The 18,466-nt window shown below is 47.8% G+C and overlaps 1 protein-coding gene across 3 annotated transcripts in view; it reads left to right on the top strand.

Moving 5' to 3' along the window:
* The window catches only part of LOC307247534 (regulator of G-protein signaling 12-like), a gene marked incomplete at its 5' end in the record, with an annotated part of 37,051 nt that overhangs the window by 10,661 nt on the left and 7,924 nt on the right, over positions 1–18,466 (top strand). For 2 of the 3 annotated variants that reach the window (XM_080023697.1, XM_080023699.1), the window contains 13 exons: positions 8,535–8,556; positions 10,388–10,563; positions 11,007–11,099; positions 11,695–11,838; positions 12,816–12,998; positions 13,153–13,303; positions 14,137–14,234; positions 14,746–14,949; positions 16,346–16,419; positions 16,536–16,662; positions 17,086–17,182; positions 17,524–17,585; positions 18,106–18,217. In XM_080023697.1, coding sequence (XP_079879823.1) covers positions 8,535–8,556; positions 10,388–10,563; positions 11,007–11,099; positions 11,695–11,838; positions 12,816–12,998; positions 13,153–13,303; positions 14,137–14,234; positions 14,746–14,949; positions 16,346–16,419; positions 16,536–16,662; positions 17,086–17,182; positions 17,524–17,585; positions 18,106–18,217 — 1,543 coding nt within the window. Of the gene's footprint in view, positions 1–4,089; positions 4,170–8,534; positions 8,557–10,387; positions 10,564–11,006; positions 11,100–11,694; positions 11,839–12,815; positions 12,999–13,152; positions 13,304–14,136; positions 14,235–14,745; positions 14,950–16,345; positions 16,420–16,535; positions 16,663–17,085; positions 17,183–17,523; positions 17,586–18,105; positions 18,218–18,466 lie in introns of those variants that run through there. The other variant, XM_080023698.1, reaches the window with a different exon arrangement.

The raw sequence follows: 18,466 nt of genomic DNA, 5'->3' as shown, positions 1-18,466 counted from the left end.
CACTATCTCTCTGCTTTTGTGCGTTTCCCTTCACAAACGTCTATCCCCCCGAGTGAGAGCTGCCCTAAACATGTCCCCGTGCCAAATACACATAGAGACTCCGTAGCCCAGGGGGATAAACCTAAACCAGCCAACCCCCCTCCATCCGTCCATCCTTTCCCAGTGGAGCGGCTCAGGTTCCTGCTACGACTGGGATGATTAGGGTGATTAGGGCAGGACCCCCTGAGGTTGGGACACTGAGAATTACGCTCAGGAAGTAAATATTCGTTGTAATGACAAAGTCCGCCCGGCCGCACATGGGGAAGGCAAAGCCACCTAAAGTACTTCAAAAACAGGGGATTTAAGAACTCATGTGCACATATGCCCCTTCCTTCCTTCCTTCTTCACAAAGTTATTTTGGTGTGGTGGGGGGAGGGTCCCAGGGCTAATTATAAGTGTCACGTTTCGGTTTGGAAAGTCCATTTCTGGTGTAGTTTATGGAAGCTGGGGGGGGGGGGGGTGTGTGGTGAGGGTGTGGTGGCCTCTCATATGGTTTACTGCCCTCAGGCCTTCCATGATCTTGGAATACAAGCCTGATCCCATGAGAAAAAGTGGGTTAGGGGTGTTAGTCTTTGTTATACCCACATACTAAACAGCATTTCCTTATGACAGTGAGCAGGGACTAGTCCCAAAAGGTTATTTCTTGGCCCACAGGGAATGTTTAAGTATCTGAATACCTTGCAAGGTTAATAAAAATACATTTCAGCTTTGTTTCCAAGTCTTATTTCCCACATTTAACAAGTGTCCAACTTTTGTGTTTGATATTTGTTAACATCCAAAATTTGTGTGTGTGACAAATTGCATCATGTATTTATATCGTTTCAATGTTTTGTCCCATCCCTGGTGTTTCTGAAATAATCTCTTTGTTTATTTTTGTGTGGTGCATAAGCGTGCGTGTCATTGTGCTATTCTTGCTCAATCTGGTACAAATTGAGTATGCTACAGACCGTAACCTTTAAAGGTGACACTTGTGTTGAATGGCTGCAGCATGGCAGAGGGGGGGATGCATGAAAGTGACACTTCTGTTCCCATTCCACCAAAATGGCGTGTTTGGTCCGCGGGGCCAAACAAGCACCTTATTCTGAGTTTGGCGACGATTCCACACCAGTGATGGAACGAAAACGAGATACAATATTGACTTGACAAAACCCCACTTTCTTGTTTGGCCACGCCTTTAAATTAGAATCCATCCACCCAGACTGGTTGGTAGAATCCGCATCTCCCAACATGCCAAATAACGTAGCCGTCACCCCGACGTGCGTGCACTGACCCTGCTTCTTCCACCTCACTTAGTGGAACAGCGCCGGTCGAAGTGGCGTTCACAACATCACTGTAACGAGGTGGGAAGAGGCCGTAGCCAGGCGCCAAAACTCCTGACCCTGGGAGAGGTAGGGCGGCAAGAGAGCAGAGTAAACATCTCTATTCAGACAAACAGTAACACTCCCTGCGTGCCTGGTTATCAGCAACAACTGACTATCGCACACACAACACACACACACACACACACGTACGCGCACACACATACATGCATATGCGCCATTGCTCAAGTTGTAGTAATTCCCTTTTAAACCCAGACAGGAGCGGAGCCATCTCCATCTGCTGCGGTTAACCGAGTGGCATTGAGGAAGGAGCACTAAATTAGAGCCGATCAAAGAGATTAGCAGATGAAACACGCTGCGACATCGGGGGGCCCCCCCTTCGAATGCAAATCGGCCCGGAGCGAAGCGTCCTTTTGTTTGCCGGAGCGATTCCGCCTCGGAGCTGATCAAGCGATCGGCGGTTTGGATCCCTTATTTGGCTGAAGGAGCCCGTTCGTTGCCGTCTGAGGCGGGGGCCCGCAAACCACGACTCGGCGACATTGTTCCGCTGGATTCCAAATTCCTGGATAATGTGAGAGGGTTCAGCTTCACCGTAAGTCCCGTCACTTGGCCCCGTGTCGATCGACCCTCGGGCCAGGGACAAAGTGGAGATAGCAAATCTAAGGGGACGTTGTTAATTGTGTCCCTGGCGTTTACCATTCTTGTCCACCGTCGTAATCCCTTAAAAGGAAACCAAGGCCCTCTTAGTGTTTTTTCTTTTTCTCTTTCTAGAGGACAATCTGCCATAATAGCAAACTTGATTATTATCCCACATAAATCAAGATGTTATTTTAGAATTTCCTCTTACAATGCTCTGGCGGCATTTATGAAAAATGAGTTTATGTAAGCGGTAGAGTGGGGGGTGCACACTAGTGTTGACCCTAGGCTGTTTTAAGACTTCTGGATCCGATTGTTCTGAAAATAAGTTTTTTCAAAATCTGATTTGGTTTAAAAAAAAAAGCAAAGCAGTGAATAAGTCAATTAATTAAAAGTACACGCATCACAGTGTTCAAAATGAGTGATCTCACGATTATTGTAACTATTATAGGTGAGTGACAAAGAGTGAGAAGAATCCAAAAAAAGTAAGCGTCTACACATATGACAAAAATGTAAATGGCTCAGGGGTCAGTGGTGACTGTCCATGTGATGGACAGTTAACTGGCAGCCAAGTTCCCATGCTTTTTGTGGTAACTTAATTTCCCAGTACCTTCATTTAGACACGCATTGGCAATTTGTCCCCAGCTTTGTTCATTTCCTTTGGGCTGCTATGGTTGTAGACGGGCTGCCCCGGCTGCGATGGTCACCGGTGACCTCTTCACCTGGAGCGGGTCAAAGGGCAGAGTGCATATCAGTCGGAATGAATCACCGCGGCAGGATCATCGGGTTCTAATCACGGCGTGGTTGATGTCATAAGGACATACTGACACAGGCCGGGCACCCCACCCCTCCTCCTCCTCTGTCTCTCCGTCTGCCTCTCCCAATATCTGGTCAAAATTCCCTCTCTTTGCCGGATCTTGTCTCACACATTTCATCACCGAGAGCCCAATGGCCCAAGAGCCCAATCACATGAGGCCGAGAGATGTTATCCATTTGGTTGAGAAGTCCAGATTGAGTTATCCTTGCCGTTGACACGTAACCATCAAAATAATAATACTTAAAGTCTTAAAGATGCGAATGATGTGGTTTCAGGTAGTTGACGGGGCTGGGGCTTCTGCCTCTCCTTCCCCCAGGGTGCTCCGCTTCCCTCCCACTCCCGGTGACACAGGGTTAGGAAAATCGGTGGCTCGAAACAGACAAAACCCTCCACCTGTGCACCAAAGAAAACAATCTTGGTTTAATGCTAGAAAGCAGATATTTGCTCTAAAAAGCGCGGCCGCGCCGAAGACCTACGCCAGTTCTTTCAAAGTAATTTTGGTTTCCTGCAGCGTGAAGCAAACCGTTGGCAGAACCACGGGAGTTTTGCTCAATTACCGTCAGATTCCTTTGCTCCAAAGTCAGACCGACGCGTGTCCGATGGAGGGAGACCTTTCTAATGGCTGAACGGTTCTTTGGGATGGGGAATAATGAAGCTCTGATTTCAACTCGGGAACTTTTTCTTTCGACAAATAATGCCAGGGGATTGAAGACTCATATGGCTTCAATTTATCGCAGTGACTGTGCGTCTGTCTTTCAAGTAAAGAAAATTACCACAACACAAAACAAAAGGAGGGGAAGACTGCTGTGGTTTTGTGTGTGTGTGTGTGTGTGTGTGTGTGTGTGTGTGTGTGTGTGTGTGTCTGTGTGTCTGTGTGTCTGTGTGTCTGTGTGTGTCTGTGTGTGGAGGGGGATCATCTGATTCCTTCACGCCACTGTGGTGGAGGCTGTATGTATTGTCGAATGTGTTGTCATGGCAACAATTGCAGAGTAAGGAAATTTATTTTCCGAGTCTTACTCCACATACACGCACACACACACACACACACACACACACACACACACACACACACACACACACTGCATGTCTCCCCCCTTTCTGTCTGGTACCTTGTCAGATTCCCCCTCCTCGCTCTCTCTCTCTCTCTCTCTCTCTCTCTCTCTCTCTCGTTCTTTCTCTTACTCTCTCACCCTCTGACTTGTACAGACATGGTAAGCAGAATTTGGGTGGGGAATGTTCAGGTATGCACACACACACACACACACTTTATCTGTCTCCCTGCTGCTGCCGTAGCAGATCGGGGAAGTATGAGTCTCAAAAAGAGACTTTCCTTTAAGAAATCCTGGTTCGTCAACACGGTAAGTAAACTCCGTGCCTCACCGTCCAATCTCTTTCTTCTTCTTCTCCTTCTCCCCCCGGTCTGCGATGTGCGGGGAATGTTTGTTAAGTCAGCTGCTTTTGTCATTACATTCTGCCTCTCTCTTCTTCTTGGCGGGTGGGAGGGGGGGGGGGTCGCTCGCATGGGTTTTGTTTCGCCAGTTGTGTGGTGGGTTAGACCACCATAACATGGTAAAAAAAAAAAAAGTTATTTTGGGGTATGTTCAGATGATGGACCGCGCTTATCGCCAACGCTTTTGGTATGCCACTGTGTGTGTGTGTGTGTGTGTGTGTGTTTGTGTGTCATGGACATGCCTTGACAGGTCTGCAACATACAAGGATTTTCTTCAATGACGAACGAAAGGGGGATGAGAAATGTGAATAGGAAGACATCCAGAGAAGATTAATCTGATTGACTGTCGATGTTTATGTGGGTTCTTCTCGCTTGGATCAAAGTAGGGACTCTAATCTTCCTGTCGCGCCCTCTCTCGGGGGTTACAGCGAGACTCAAGGCTGAGCGGAATAAATACTGCGGCGTTTCTAAAGTTGGGGATATGTTTTCCGACTCTGGGGCCAAATCCCTCTTGGTTCGACTTTGAAACACTCGGCGGGGCTTGGAGAGTGATTATGCTCCATTTGGCTGATAACTCACTCCGGCCCAGAGGTCTTCCCAGGGCCTCTGCGACGCCTGGGCCGCCACATGAAAGGGCTGAGCGACGCCTCCCCACAGAACAGCAACCCCAACCCCATCACCCAAGGTGTGAAAGGGGGAAGGAAGCGGGATCAGTTCCTCGGGGTGGTGTTTGTTGTTCCTGGGTCAACACTTTGTCAGAGACCCCGATGACAGGATCGCAACGACGGACTGAAAAGAAACGCCGGCGCGCTTTTCGTCTCACCTCCGCGGCCGCGGCACGTGGACGCAAGCGCACACGTCGGTTTTTCGAGGTCCACCTGGTTTGGTTTCCTCAGAAAACACTTGTTAAAGCGAGATTTGACTATGACTATGTATTTTTCTTCTGCTTTCATTGCAAAACAAGTCACGATAATTCTCTTACTTCTGCGTAAACTCCAAAGCAGATCGAAATGTACCATTCAAGTATATTAAAAAAGAGTCCTTAGTACAATGTAGGCTATCAACTACTAATAAAAGGAGTTTTTGGCGAGGTGCGCTGTTGAGACTGAAATTAAGCAAGCCGACTAACTACAAGTTAGTTATTATTGTTAGTGGGAATTAACCTCTATCGGTTGATTGATATATACTATATTATACTATGGAGTCATTTTTAAACATACTGACATTTTATGATTTTGAGACTCAGTTTGCAAAAGCAATGGGTGCGTTTAGACTTATAATGAAGTAAGGAACCTTTTCGGTTAAAGGATCCACATAACTTCCGTATTGCTCAAAATTACCCAGTTGCAACACTGCCAATGACGGATCTCTTAACATTTCTGTCATATAACACACCTTACAACATGCCTATCACCATGAGTAAAAGCGGTCAGTTTGACAACTGTTGCGTGTTGTGACGCTGTATCGTCGAACGTATGATGCATTTGTCATTACTGTGGCACCGTTGCGCGGTGATTGCACTGCTGCCTCACAGCAAGAAAGTCCCGAATTTGATTCCTGCATGTGAGTGTTGGTCGCCGTCGCCGCATGGGTGCATGTGTTGTGGTGTGTGTGACATAAACTCCTTTCCCACTGTGGCAAAAACCCGGTAACATTTGTCGACCGGCTAATTTCGGCCCCTTTACCTGTACGTTGAAATTCCTGACGTTAGCGCATGAATAAACAGGAATATCCGTGCATCATTTGATATACCATTTAGAATCCAGATCTAAATCTGAAGTCGGTGACTTTTTTCCCGCATGGGAGACCGTGAAATGTTGTGAGTGTTGGGATCGCTCCGTGGGGAGCACAGCGGAGGACCCCCCGCGCTCCCCGGGGGGCTCCGAGTCACTTCAGCACCGCCCCGAGCTGCTCCCCGCTCACCGCCGCCGAAGGACCGGTGCGGGCTCCGGCAGCACGGAGCATCCATGCACGGGTGCTCCATGCTGCTTCTACTGTGGGGTTGGGTCGTTCATGAACGATCCGATTCTTTTGAATGGCTCAAAATTCTTTTTTCCAAGTTTTACAGTTTTATGTCGTTATTTGTTTAAGTTGCTGTCTCCTGTACCGTTTTGTTCCCATTCACACTGGAACCATGACCCGCCCCTTTTTCGACATGTTCGTGACGTTGAGCGAGGTACACCAGAAAAAAAAACGAACTTCTCCTGGCAATAGGAAAGGTGTCAATCGCCTATTTTTTGTGTGGAAACAGTATAAGAATCTTCTTCTAATCATGTCGCCGTCCTCAATTTTTGGTCTAAATTCTCACTTAAGGGATAGGAATGCCAACACTGGAGTAGTCGGCCACTACAATAACCTCAACTTGCATGATTTCATATTTGGGAGAGCAGAATTTTCATCTGTTGAATGGCCAAAGTTGCCATCGCAGTCTCCCGGCGTCCGAAGCCGGAAAATTTTGCACATAGTCTAAGGCTACGCTGTTTTTAGACATGAAGAAGTAGGATGATGGAGTTGGCCGTTCTCTTTTCCTCCTCTCTGTTTTCTCTTTATGTGCGCCTTCATCCCACCCGCCTGCAGTTATTGTGCACATGCTGGCCACCGCAGAAGAGGTGGATCCTGGGTGTCGACTGCATGGGGTTTGGAGCCGGTAGCCTTATGGTCGCGTAGAAGCCCTGAGACACAATTAGTGGCTTTAGTGGCATACGTCTACAGCGGTACGGTAAAAGGCCTGATGCAACTTTTACATGTGGGGACTCCCAAAACAGAAAGACCCACCACTTCAGTGCCTCGCTCTCGGATGGCCAGTTGACTCAACACGGAGTCAATTATAAAACATGTCTGTGCTTATCTATTCTTGTTCTGATCCCGTTGAACAGCACAGAGTGCAAACAACAGCGAAATTTGGCAGCCATTCTATAAATAATATTGCATCTGGAAAAAACATCCTCACTTTTATCATGATAAATAAGGCACGCCCTTGACACTGTGCTGATAATTACATTCTTTCCGCATTTATGTCCTTAACAAGGCTAAATAACAATGAGCAATAGCAATGTTTCAGTTTACGAAAATAGCCCTGCAATAGTCCATGACCTTCTCCTCCAAATTGTGCGATTGCGTCGCATCGAGCGTTTTTAAACCAGTAAAAGCAAAAATTCAAAGCATTGCTCACGCCAAACAAGCCAGGCAACAAGTGCCCTGTTTAGATGCATTATCTGCCTTCAGCATTCACACTTTGAAGTGGCAGCTCGGAAAAGGGCTCTTCTGGAAATAGGCTCCCCTTTCAAATGAATCCTCCAACGCGCCGGTTTAGAGTGTTCTTGGAGCGCGTCCTAAGATGCCGCTCTTATATCCTCCTCCGCAATTTAAAAATATTTAGCTCAGCTGCATCAAAATTTCAGCATTAAGTCTTTCCTTTATGTCCCTACCGAAATAATGCGAGCAACCATTTCCACAGCCCCACTCTTGTGGCAGGCGCTTTAAAATCCAAATGTGCCGAGTTAAAGACTTCAATTCATTGTCAGGGCATGGTGCACGGGTGATATTTTATAAGGCGTGAAGTTGGGTTTTTAGATACAACTGACTATGAAATTCCATCCCTGTTCAACTCCAAAGCGCAAAGAGTGCCTGTCTTATTTGCCTTTCAGTCGGTGAGATCTATAGGCCCATAAAACCCTCATCCCCCAAATTAGCAAGTGAAAGGAGAACAATTATGGGCAGTGATTGTCCGCTCAAGTAGCTCTCCCTTGATTAAATCCGATCTGTTTTGTGACACCAGGCAGTTGGAATGCACAGACTCTCGGGTGTGTGTGTGTGTGTGTGTGTGTGTGTGTGTGTGTGTGTGTGTGTCTGTGTCTGTGTCTGTGTGTGTGTGTGTGTGTGTGATTGTGGGGCGGGTCCTCTGGAGGTGTGAACAGCTGTGTGTGTATGTGTATGTGTTAGAGGCCAGGGGTCCACCCACTTACACGTTAATGGTCCCGTGTAAGGAACCAAAGCTCCAACCCCCTACCAGTAGCACACACACACACACACACACACACACACACACACACACACACACACACACACACACACACACACACACACACACACACACACACACACACACACACACACATACTTTGGTTCTTACACACACACACACACCCCTCACACAGTCATTGGTGAGATGTCGGGAGAGACGCTGCTCTCGGCTCAAACGCCTGTTCCTTGTCTCGGCGCAAGAGGTCATGAGGGCAGTCTCTCACTCATGTCTATCTTTGTTCTTTTTCAGTCTGCTGCTTCTTCAGATGGAGGTGAGTACGATTCTTTTTTTATATCAGAAAACTTTTCTATTGACAGAGCATGTTTAAAGAGCCGTATTATGGATGTGGATCTTGTAGTGAATATCGTTCAGCCATAAGTACATTTTTAATCCTTTGTTTGGCTTTGTTTTTTTCTTTTCTTTTGTTGTCTTTTCTTTTTCTTTTTCCTCTTTTTTTTCCCCTTAAGTCTTGTTTATTTTATTTTTTCAATGAATGGTTTGGATAGGCCACTTACTCAATCTGCTGCAGGGACATTCACCTGAAAAAAACACCCAAGTGGATTGTTAAGATTTTTTTTCCTTGAGGGGAAGCTCGGGAACCAGCGCGTTCTCCCCTTTCACGGCCGGTTCGAGTTATGTTTGCCGACCGGGTCGCTGAGCGACCCTTCGCCCCCTCTCCACTGCCGATGCTGTTTTCTCACTAAACCATGTCATTAACAAGGCGTCACACAGTGACGTGCCCCAAAGCCTCAAAATCGAATACGATAACCCATGTCCAATCAAGCAGCTTCGGGGGGGGATCTGCCGATTGCCGTAGAACACAATTCCTATGCTTAACCGATACGCGAGGGATTTGTCGAAGCGCCCTTCTAATCTCGGTGACACATCGGCCGCTTACATCACACCGGTGGCAGGTTAGTCATATGCCGATGATGTCACGCAGTGTTGACAGTGCCTTTTGTGAGTTGAACGACGCCTATCAGAAATTGGAGACGGATGTACACACATTTCCTTAAGCCATGTTGCGTTTCTACTCGTAACTCCTAAAGGCACACTATTCAGAATGACTGGTTCTTCTGCCGATCCGCTATCGAGTGAAAAATACGACTATGTAGTGGGAACAAATCCCAGTCTGTTCCTGTGGTTGTTTGCTTTGTTAACACCGGCGTCCAGCTCTAAAGTGGCCATCTGCCGCCATGAGAACAGGAATAGTGAATAATTGTTGAATAGTGAGTGTACCAGCGGCCCCTGTGTCTTTTACAGCCCTCCCTCCTTTCCTCGCGTGTCATCTTTTTACTCGTACGGGTCCTTTATTCTGCGCCCGTTTCCTGTTGCTCATTCTCTAGAACAGCGGTGCCGGCCCCCTAGGGGGTCGCCAGAGATCACAGTGGAGGGCAGGAAAATAGAACCATCTCAGGTAGAAACAATGACTTATAAACGCCTTTTAGAAAAAAATAGAGACATAAGGTGTCTCTGAAAGGGATGAGTCTCAGATTGAATCGGGTGATTTATTGAGGCGGAAGAAGGGTCGGGAACCCCTGCTCTACAATACAAGACAGCAGTGGAATACAGTAAGGATCTATGAGAGGACGGTCTGGTCTTGTAGCATCTGTTGACTCTTAGAAACCCCGTTTGGCCCTTCACGTTTCCTGCGATGGTCCTTTGCCATTCAGAGCCCCCCTTTCTAAAACCTACAACCTCCCGTTCCCGAGCCCGTCTCGCTCTTCCTCCTCTTTGTCCAGGGTGTCCTTAGTCCTCTCTGAACCCTGAGTTTTTAGATGAGATGAATTGCCTTTGACTTAGTCCCTTGTTCTCCACTATTCCTCAGGCCTACAGCCCTAGAAATGTGTTTATCCTGAAACCCATCCGTGTTCTTTCTCTCAATATGCACAAGGATCTCTGCCTCTTGTATCAGATACAGAAAATAAAAATAGCTGAAGCTGAATTTAGATTTGGAAAGGGGAGTGGTCCTCCATTTGGTCCTGGGGCCGTTTGACCTCAGGGGGGGCGTCTCCCTCGGCTCTCAGCTGTCCGGGGGGGGGTGGGGATGGCCCTCTGACCCCTGACTTCTGACCCCCTTGACCCTCTCGCCCCTCTCCCAGACTACGGCGGCGGTGGGGTCCAGCTCCAGGGCTGCTGCAGCCAGAGCAGCCTGAACAGCAACGGCAGCCTGCCGGGCGCGGGGAGCCACCGGCGGCTGCCCGAGCGCCGGGTGGCCAGCTGGTCCGCCTGCTTCGAGCGCCTCCTGCAGGACCCTGTGGGCGTGCGCTACTTCTCGGTAAGACGGGGCCGGAGCACGGGAAGTAAAAACTGCGAGAAGTTAGGGTTTCAACATCAATATGTGATTTTCCAACACAATAATAATAAAAATTGTCTAACGGACAACCTCTTTAAGTACTGTGTGCTCTTTTAAAGAATACAAGAATCAAAAGACTACTTGCGTGCTGTGAAAAGTTTCAAGATCTGTGCTCAGAATGAATATAGATGGTTAATGTTGTCTTGGAGTTGATCTGTTGGGCCGCGGTTATTTTAATTGTCGAAATGAAATGTAAGTTGGGAAACCAAGTAGAGAAGGTAAGTTGTGGAGCTGGGACCTGATGGGACTCCTGCAGCGAACCCACAGGGGATGTTGAATTAGCAGGAGCTACGAGCGCCAGAATGAGTAATTCAACAGTCATGGGAACGGGTTTAAGAATAAACCCGCCTTGTGTCTGTCTGCAGGAGTTCCTCAAGAAGGAATTCAGTGAGGAGAATATCTTGTTCTGGCAGGCCTGCGAATACTTCAGTCATGTCCCTGCAGCTGACAAGAAGCAGGTAAGTCCCCGTATGCCCCGTAAATCTGCTCCTTTCTGCCATCTGCAAGTTCCTTGCGCTCAATGTAGAGACCTGATTGGTCGGTCGGTTTTGTCGAGACGTAAAAAAAACAAGGACCTTTTTTCGCATGTAGTATGACACTCCCTCTATCGTGGAATGTCAATAACTCATCAATAACAATGAATCGACTTTATTCACGTTGCTGGTTGGCACCGATAACTCAGATGTCTGTTATTTCCTCTCTGGAAGAAAGCTCGGTCCGTTTTTTTTTTTTTTTTTTTTTTTTTTTTGTCGCTCGGCAACATCAGGCACGTCGTGTCTCAACGGCTTCCAAAATAGACCCCCCTGGTAACCAGTTCAAAGACACTTCCGACGCGTCTCGCCGGCAAGATGCGGCAATTTCATCAGCCTGCAGTGTCCTTGCACATTCAGTATCGCTGTGCGTTGGGAAAACCCTTAATTCTCTTTTTGATAAAGACAAAGAAATGCACAATTAGCCAATCAGAGAAAGGGGGGCTTTTCTCTTGTCGCCCTCTCACTCTGGAAGTGGCCCGTTTCCGGTGTAGTGACGTTGCGTTTACCCCCCTCCCGGCAGCTGTCGCAGAGAGCGGGGGAGATCTACAACAGCTTCCTGTCCAGCAGCGCCACCACGCCGGTCAACATCGACAGCCAGGCGCAGCTGGCCGACGACGTGCTCACCTCCCCAAAACCCGACATGTTCAAGACCCAGCAGCTCCAGGTACAGGGAGTCCCGGGAGGGTCGAGTCGGACGTATTCGACCGGGTTCTTACCGGGGTCCTCGCGAGGCGCTTGGATTTCGCCCTCAGAAATGTCAGTGCTTGGAATACCTCGAAAATAGCCCCTTTTGTGCGGAAGTGCTTGAAAAGTCCTTGTGTGACACTTCCCCTAGTTTTGGTATTGAAATTGTAACGTGATAAAAAAATTTCTAGAATCGGTTTAACGACATAGATGATGCCAGGGAAATGTAACCTTAATCCAGCGCAGTTGTAAATAGACGCTTATAATAGAAGATGGCAATGAGTAATATGAATAAGATTATGTTATATTTTTGTAAGTCGCTTTGGATAAAAGCGTCTGCTAAATGAAATGTAATGTAATGTAACAATATTTTAATTCATAAAGATCATATTGAAAATTATTAATAATATTTGTTTTGCGTCCTTGAAAATGAAAAAAAGAAAAAAAAAGTGCTTAAAAGCACTTGAAAGTCCTGAATTTAATTTTGTCATGTCAGAATGAACCCTGTAAGGATATGACAGGATTATGACTTGGCTTTATTATTGCCGGTCTTGGCGCTGGTGTTGAAATTCCCTTTTTTTTTTTTTTTTTTTTTTTGGAGGTCCCTCCACTCATTTCGCACGAGCATGTTGGTTTTTTTTCTTGCTGCTCGCCATCTGGGTTTATTTACAAAAAGAGTGCTGAGGCTTTAGCAGAGAGATAAACACAAACTGGCATCCACCCACAACACCGCGTATGGTATACGCATACCCAAACGTTCACACACACGCGCACACACGCACACACACACGCACTCCCACATAGCGAGGCCTGTATATTTTCAACCTGCACGTAAACACAGCGGGCTCCCGGTGTTAGGACACCTGCCATAACATCAGCCGCGACCATGTGCTCCCGCCGCCTTTGCTGTCTCCTCCCTTCATCTCCCTTCCTCTCTTCGCCGCCTCCTCTCCGCAGATCTTCAACCTGATGAAGTTCGACAGCTACACGCGCTTCCTCAAGTCGTCGCTCTACCAGGAGTGCATGCTGGCCGAGGTGGAGGGCCGCCCGCTGCCGGACCCCTACCAGATCCCCTGCAGCCCAGCGCCGTCCAAGCACAGCGCCAGCTCCGACCGCTCCACCCTCTCCACGCCCAAAAAGGTGCTTTACAATTTAAGTGTCGTTTTGTCCATTTTGGAACGAGGCGGATGGAGGAAATTAAATAAAAAAAAGTGGAATATACAAAAAAAGTGGTCGCATCATTATCGTAGGTGGTCTTTTTTTTTCTGCTCCTAATTTATTTGTTTTTTCTCAGGAGGCACAGAAGCAGAAGTCTGGCAGGTCGCTTACCGAGGACCCCAGAGACGAGAGCGCCGACAGGAAGAGGGGGAACTTCTTCTCGTGGTCGCGCAACAGGAGCTTCGGGAAGGGTCCCAAGAAGAAGGACATCGGGGACGTCGGGCTCGGTGAGATGGCATGACCCCCCCCCCAAATGCCAGAGATTTACATGATTATTATTATTATTATTACTACCACAATCATCATTATTATTACTAAAATCATTATTATTATTATCTTTATTATTATTATTATTATTATTATTATTATTATTATTATTATTATTATTATAATGATAGTAATAATAAATGTTTTCTTTATATTAATTGCACTTTTCATACACAAGCCAATCAAATAGTAGTAATAATAATAATTATACGGAAACAAATGAGTCATTTTCAATTTTGGTTCTTTTTCGAGAGCGAGATGTTGGAGGGTCAAAATGTTTCCATTTTCAATTACTGGTATGGAATTATTCATTTTGAACTGCTCCAAAAAACAACCCTCACAATAGTTTTGTGGCCTTTTTCAATTGATTCCTCAGGTTAAGGAAAATGAAGGAACATTTGTTGTATCAAAGTTGTGGGTGAGCTGCCAAATCCCTCTGATTGAAGGTCTTGCTACTTTCTGTGGCCAGGAGCGTGTTCTCCACCGCGCACGTGTGTGTACACGGGCACGTGAGTGTGTGTGTGTGTGTGTGTGTGTGTGTGTGCGCGTGTGTGTGGGTGCGCGCGTGCATGTTTCTCTCCTCAGTAATGCGTCTCCCGCTGGGCCTCCACCACAAACGCCTCACCTTGATTGGGACCATAAATTGTTTGGGGTCACCGCACCTGCTACTAATCCCCAAACAGGCGGGGCGTTCAGTTTCACAATTACGCTTTATGTCCAACACGCGGAGCGGAGCCGAACCGCAGCGCTGGCCGGCGCCACGACGTGCTAACGGCGACGTGTGTGTTTTCAGACTACTGGGGCAGCAACGGGCGGAGGGAGTCCCAGGGGTCCCTGTCCTCAGGTACAAGCATGGAGATCCCCTCATCCTTCTCCACCGGCAAGACCGAGGTAAGATTTCTCAGGACAAGTCGCCATGGCAACAGAGAGCCAAGACTTTATCTCTCGAAATCATTACGAGTGGACAGAGTTCTTGTATATTTTTTTTTTCTTTCTTCGCTCGCCAGCCCACTCATTTTTTATTTATGGACTATGACGCTGAGACACCGAAGGACACACTAAAATGCAACTCCAGAGTTAATTTCCAGAGTCTCATTTCCCCAACGCAAAGTATTAAAGTGTTGAGATGTTTTCCGCTTGAGGTGCTTGAAGTGCTTGAATTATACTACAGATATACAGTATATATATATAATAGACGATGAGACTAGGATTGTATTTTAATAATTAAAGACCACATTAAAAATGTATAATATTTGTTTTGTGAGAAGTGAAAATGTAAAAAAAAAAAAAGCGCTTTAAAAAAAGTGCTTGGAAGTCCTTGAATTTCATATTGTAATCGCTGAATGAACCCCATTTATATTCGAGTGCCCAACCTGACCCCACGTCGCCCGCCCCTCCACAGTCGGACAACCGGCAGTCGGTGGCGGTGTGGGAGCGGGTGAGGGAATGCTCCCCCAAGCACTGCAGCGTGACGCTGCCTGACGGCTCCTGCTCCTCCATCACCCTGCGCTCGGGCGCTTCCATCCGCGACGTCCTGCGCGACCTCTGCCACAACATCAGCGTCAACATGGCCGCCGTGGACCTCTTCCTGGTGGGAGGCGAGAAGGTGAGGGGACTTCGATTTGAATTTCCTGGTGTAAACTCACCTGTTTCCACATTTTACTCACTGTGAAAACATTGGTTTAAAGTACCAATAAAATGTATTTCAAAATGTATTATATGGTGGAAGGGTATGATATTTTGTATATTTATATATATATATGAATATTTCAGTTCTGTATTTATTAAAAAATATTCTAGATTTTACTATTTTTAATTTTTACCTCACTTTTCATTATTATTTTATTATTTTTATTCTCAAACTTTTTTGACTGTTAAGCTTTTTTATCTTTAATGGTAATCCTCTGGAGCGAAAGGCACCAAACCTCATTGAACAAATTCCTAATACATCTAAATGTGCCTGGTGGAAGAAAGTGATTCAGATTCTGATGACTAAATGAAACTATTTTACCAAAAGAAATGACAATCTGTGCAAACCTGCCAACCTGCACACATTTTGTGTACCAACTACACAATTCTTAGTCAAAATATGCAGGTACGAAATGCCAGCTGAAACTACGCAAATATATATATATATATATATATATATATATATATATATATATAATTGTAATGACAGAATAATATCAATCAATCAATACAAAACAATAGCGTAACTACATACCTCAGATTGGACCAGATGTGGTTGTGTAAGCCCTCCCTCTCCTCTCACTCAGCATCCTCTGATACGCACTGAGCGCTACTTTATTATCCACCGAGGTGTAACGCTGCATTGTGAGCTCAAACGGGAAGTGGGAGAGTTATGAACGTGTGTACTGTGGAGACGGCTTTGTTGTGAATAACTGGCGGAGTCATTGAGCTGCAGTAACTAGCGCCACGGAGACTCCCTGTTACGCCGTTGTGGTACTCAAAATATTTTCCCAAGGTTGGCAGGTCTGTCTGTGCAAATAAGTGCCGTTTAAGCCATAACCGTGACAGCTCCGCACCCGGTGGGTGACGGGGCGGGCCGAGTGTTTCTGATACAATCAGTTGTACTGGAAGCAGGGCCAAAAATCATATCTCAGCCTTTTCTACGATGCGGGCTGAATGCGCGGCCGTGAGTCCAGGCCACGCGTGAGCTGTCACAGGCAGGCGCGGGGGCGGGGCTGCGCGGAGGGTGTGAGAGAGGAGAGACGCAAACGCCGGCAGGGCATTCCGGAAGAAACGGGTTCACGCAGCATCGAACTACATCGGTCTCCGCCCTCTCATCCTAGGTCTCGTTTGAAAACGTATCGATATAACTTGGAAAAAAAGATGTCGAGCCCTAACTCGAAGACGGAGTTATCGTTTTGACGGGCGTTGTTGTGTTTTGAGATTGGGACTCTTTCTCACGGAGGAAATTTACAAATATTTGGGCGGAGAATTGACTGTGTGTGTGCGTGTGCGTGTTTTTTCTCTTCCAGCCTCTGGTTCTGGACCAGGACTGCGTGACCCTGAGCACCCGAGAGCTGAGGCTGGAGAAGCGCACCTTGTTTAGGTACGGACGTCCAAACAAACCCCCCGTTTTTTTTTTGTTTGTTTTTTTTCCCTTCTTTTGTCTCTTTAAAATTTCCCGACCATAAATTTCCCCCCTTTCCCGCCTCGTCTCGCTAGGCTGGACCTGGTGCCGATTAATCGCTCGGTGGGCCTGAAAGCCAAACCCACCAAGCCGGTCACGGAGGTCCTGCGCCCCGTGGTGGCCAAATACGGCCTCCACCTCAGCGAGTTGGTGGCCAAAGTAGTAAGTTCCCAGTGGGTGGTGGGGTCCGGACCCCCCCCTTGTGTGTGCAGACTATACAGTGTGTGACGGGGGCCGCAGGGTGGAGTGTCGTGGCCTTTTCCAGCTCCGTGCGGTGGTTAGCTCCCCTCTCTGCCTCCGAGGCAGCGGGGCTATAATTATGAATGACGACATTGCTCAAAAATTCCGACTCCTCCCTCCGCCCCAAAAATCCTGGCCAGACGATTTATTTTGGGTGCTGTGGCTTTCCAAGCATTATAACAGTATAACACAGTAAGGGCCCGAGACTCAATCCTAAGAATATTTCACCCGACGATGATCTACCTCTGCTGTGGAGCTTTGCTCGGCTCCCCTGAACGGGGATGTCAACCGGCTACATTTCCGCACGTGTAACCTGACGCGCTAACTGTTCAAATCTCACTACAGAGCGGAGAAGCTGAGCCGCTGGATCTGGGCGCCCCCATATCCAGCCTGGACGGCCTGCGGGTGGTGCTGGAGCGCGCCGACCCCGCCTCAGGGAAAGGTAAAGAACCGACCCAGCCCAGCTCGGCGGAGGCGGAGAAGGCCTCGCCCCAAATCACTTCTCCTCCACTATCAGCCTTACAGCACAGAATACCTCCATTGAAATTCCTCAAATTCCCTCATCTAATACCAGAATACCTGTAATATAATTGTCTACCTGCACTTTCAATGCTCTGATCGGCTTCCACGCCCAAGTCAAAAACCCAAGACCCAATGACTCAATTTGCATCAAAGTGTCCTATGCATCTCCCCACCTCAAATACTAAACTCCTCTCTCTCTCTCTCTCTCTCTCTCTCTCTCTCTCTCTCTCTCTCTCATTCTTCCTCCGTCGGCAAAAACAGAGAACAAGCCAAAGTCCTGTTCCCTAAAAGGCCACCCGCCGACCAGGAGCCTGTCTGCAACAGTAAGTTCCCCGAGACGACCCCCTTGGCGCAGCTCTCGCACCGTGCTTTGACAGTTCTGCATCTTTTCCGTCGCGAGCGTTTCTCGCGCCGCTGCTCTTGCTTGTTTAACGTCCTAATCTTCGCAAAACAGCCGAAACAGCTCCTCATTAACACCGAATGCCGAGCTTCCGTTGGTGCGCAGGCCCTCGCTGTGGTTTGAATCCCCTTCCTCGCTAACGCTGTGGCTGTGGCTGGTTCTGTGCATCGTTCCACGCTGGCGTGGCGTGAATTCGTCCCGCATGGCTCCTGGTCTGTCGACGCTCGTAGCGTAGGTCGCTGCGGACGCGGCGCGAACAGGTGTAGCAGGATCGTCGCTTCAAAAAGATAAAATAAAACTAAAATAAAGGTAAACCTGCACATGTTGCACAGCGGGGCGCATGCATAGCTCCACCACAGCCCCGACCTCCCCCTCCAAGACCCCCGCCTGACTCCCACCCCGCCTCCCCCCTAACGGAAGCGTTGTCCTTGTTGCGTCCGCAGGGGGATGAGAGGTCGTCAGGAAAGGACTTCTCTGGGAGAGCAGGCGGACCGGACGCGGCGCTCCCAGGGGAAAAGAGAAAGCAGAAAAAGATTAATATAGATGAAGCCGAAGGTAAATTCCTCTCTTCTTCTTAGGGGGCAGTAGCTCAGGAGGTCAAGCGGGTCGCCTAGTGATCGGATCTTTTTGCCGGTTCGGTCCCCAGCTCCTCCTGGCGGCGTGCTGAAGTGTCCTTGAGCAAGGCACTTAACCCCCTAACTGCTCTCGTTGAGCCGGCGTGCGCCCGATACGGCCGCTGCCGCCGTGAATGTGTGTGTGAATGGGTGAATGTGAGGTACGCACTGTAAAGGGCTTGACATCGTG

This window comes from Zeus faber (assembly GCF_960531495.2).
Source record: "Zeus faber genome assembly, chromosome: 22".
Classification (NCBI taxonomy): Eukaryota; Metazoa; Chordata; class Actinopteri; order Zeiformes; family Zeidae; genus Zeus; species Zeus faber.
Note: the sequence above shows the minus strand (reverse complement) of the source record. Positions and strands in the feature narration are given on the sequence as shown.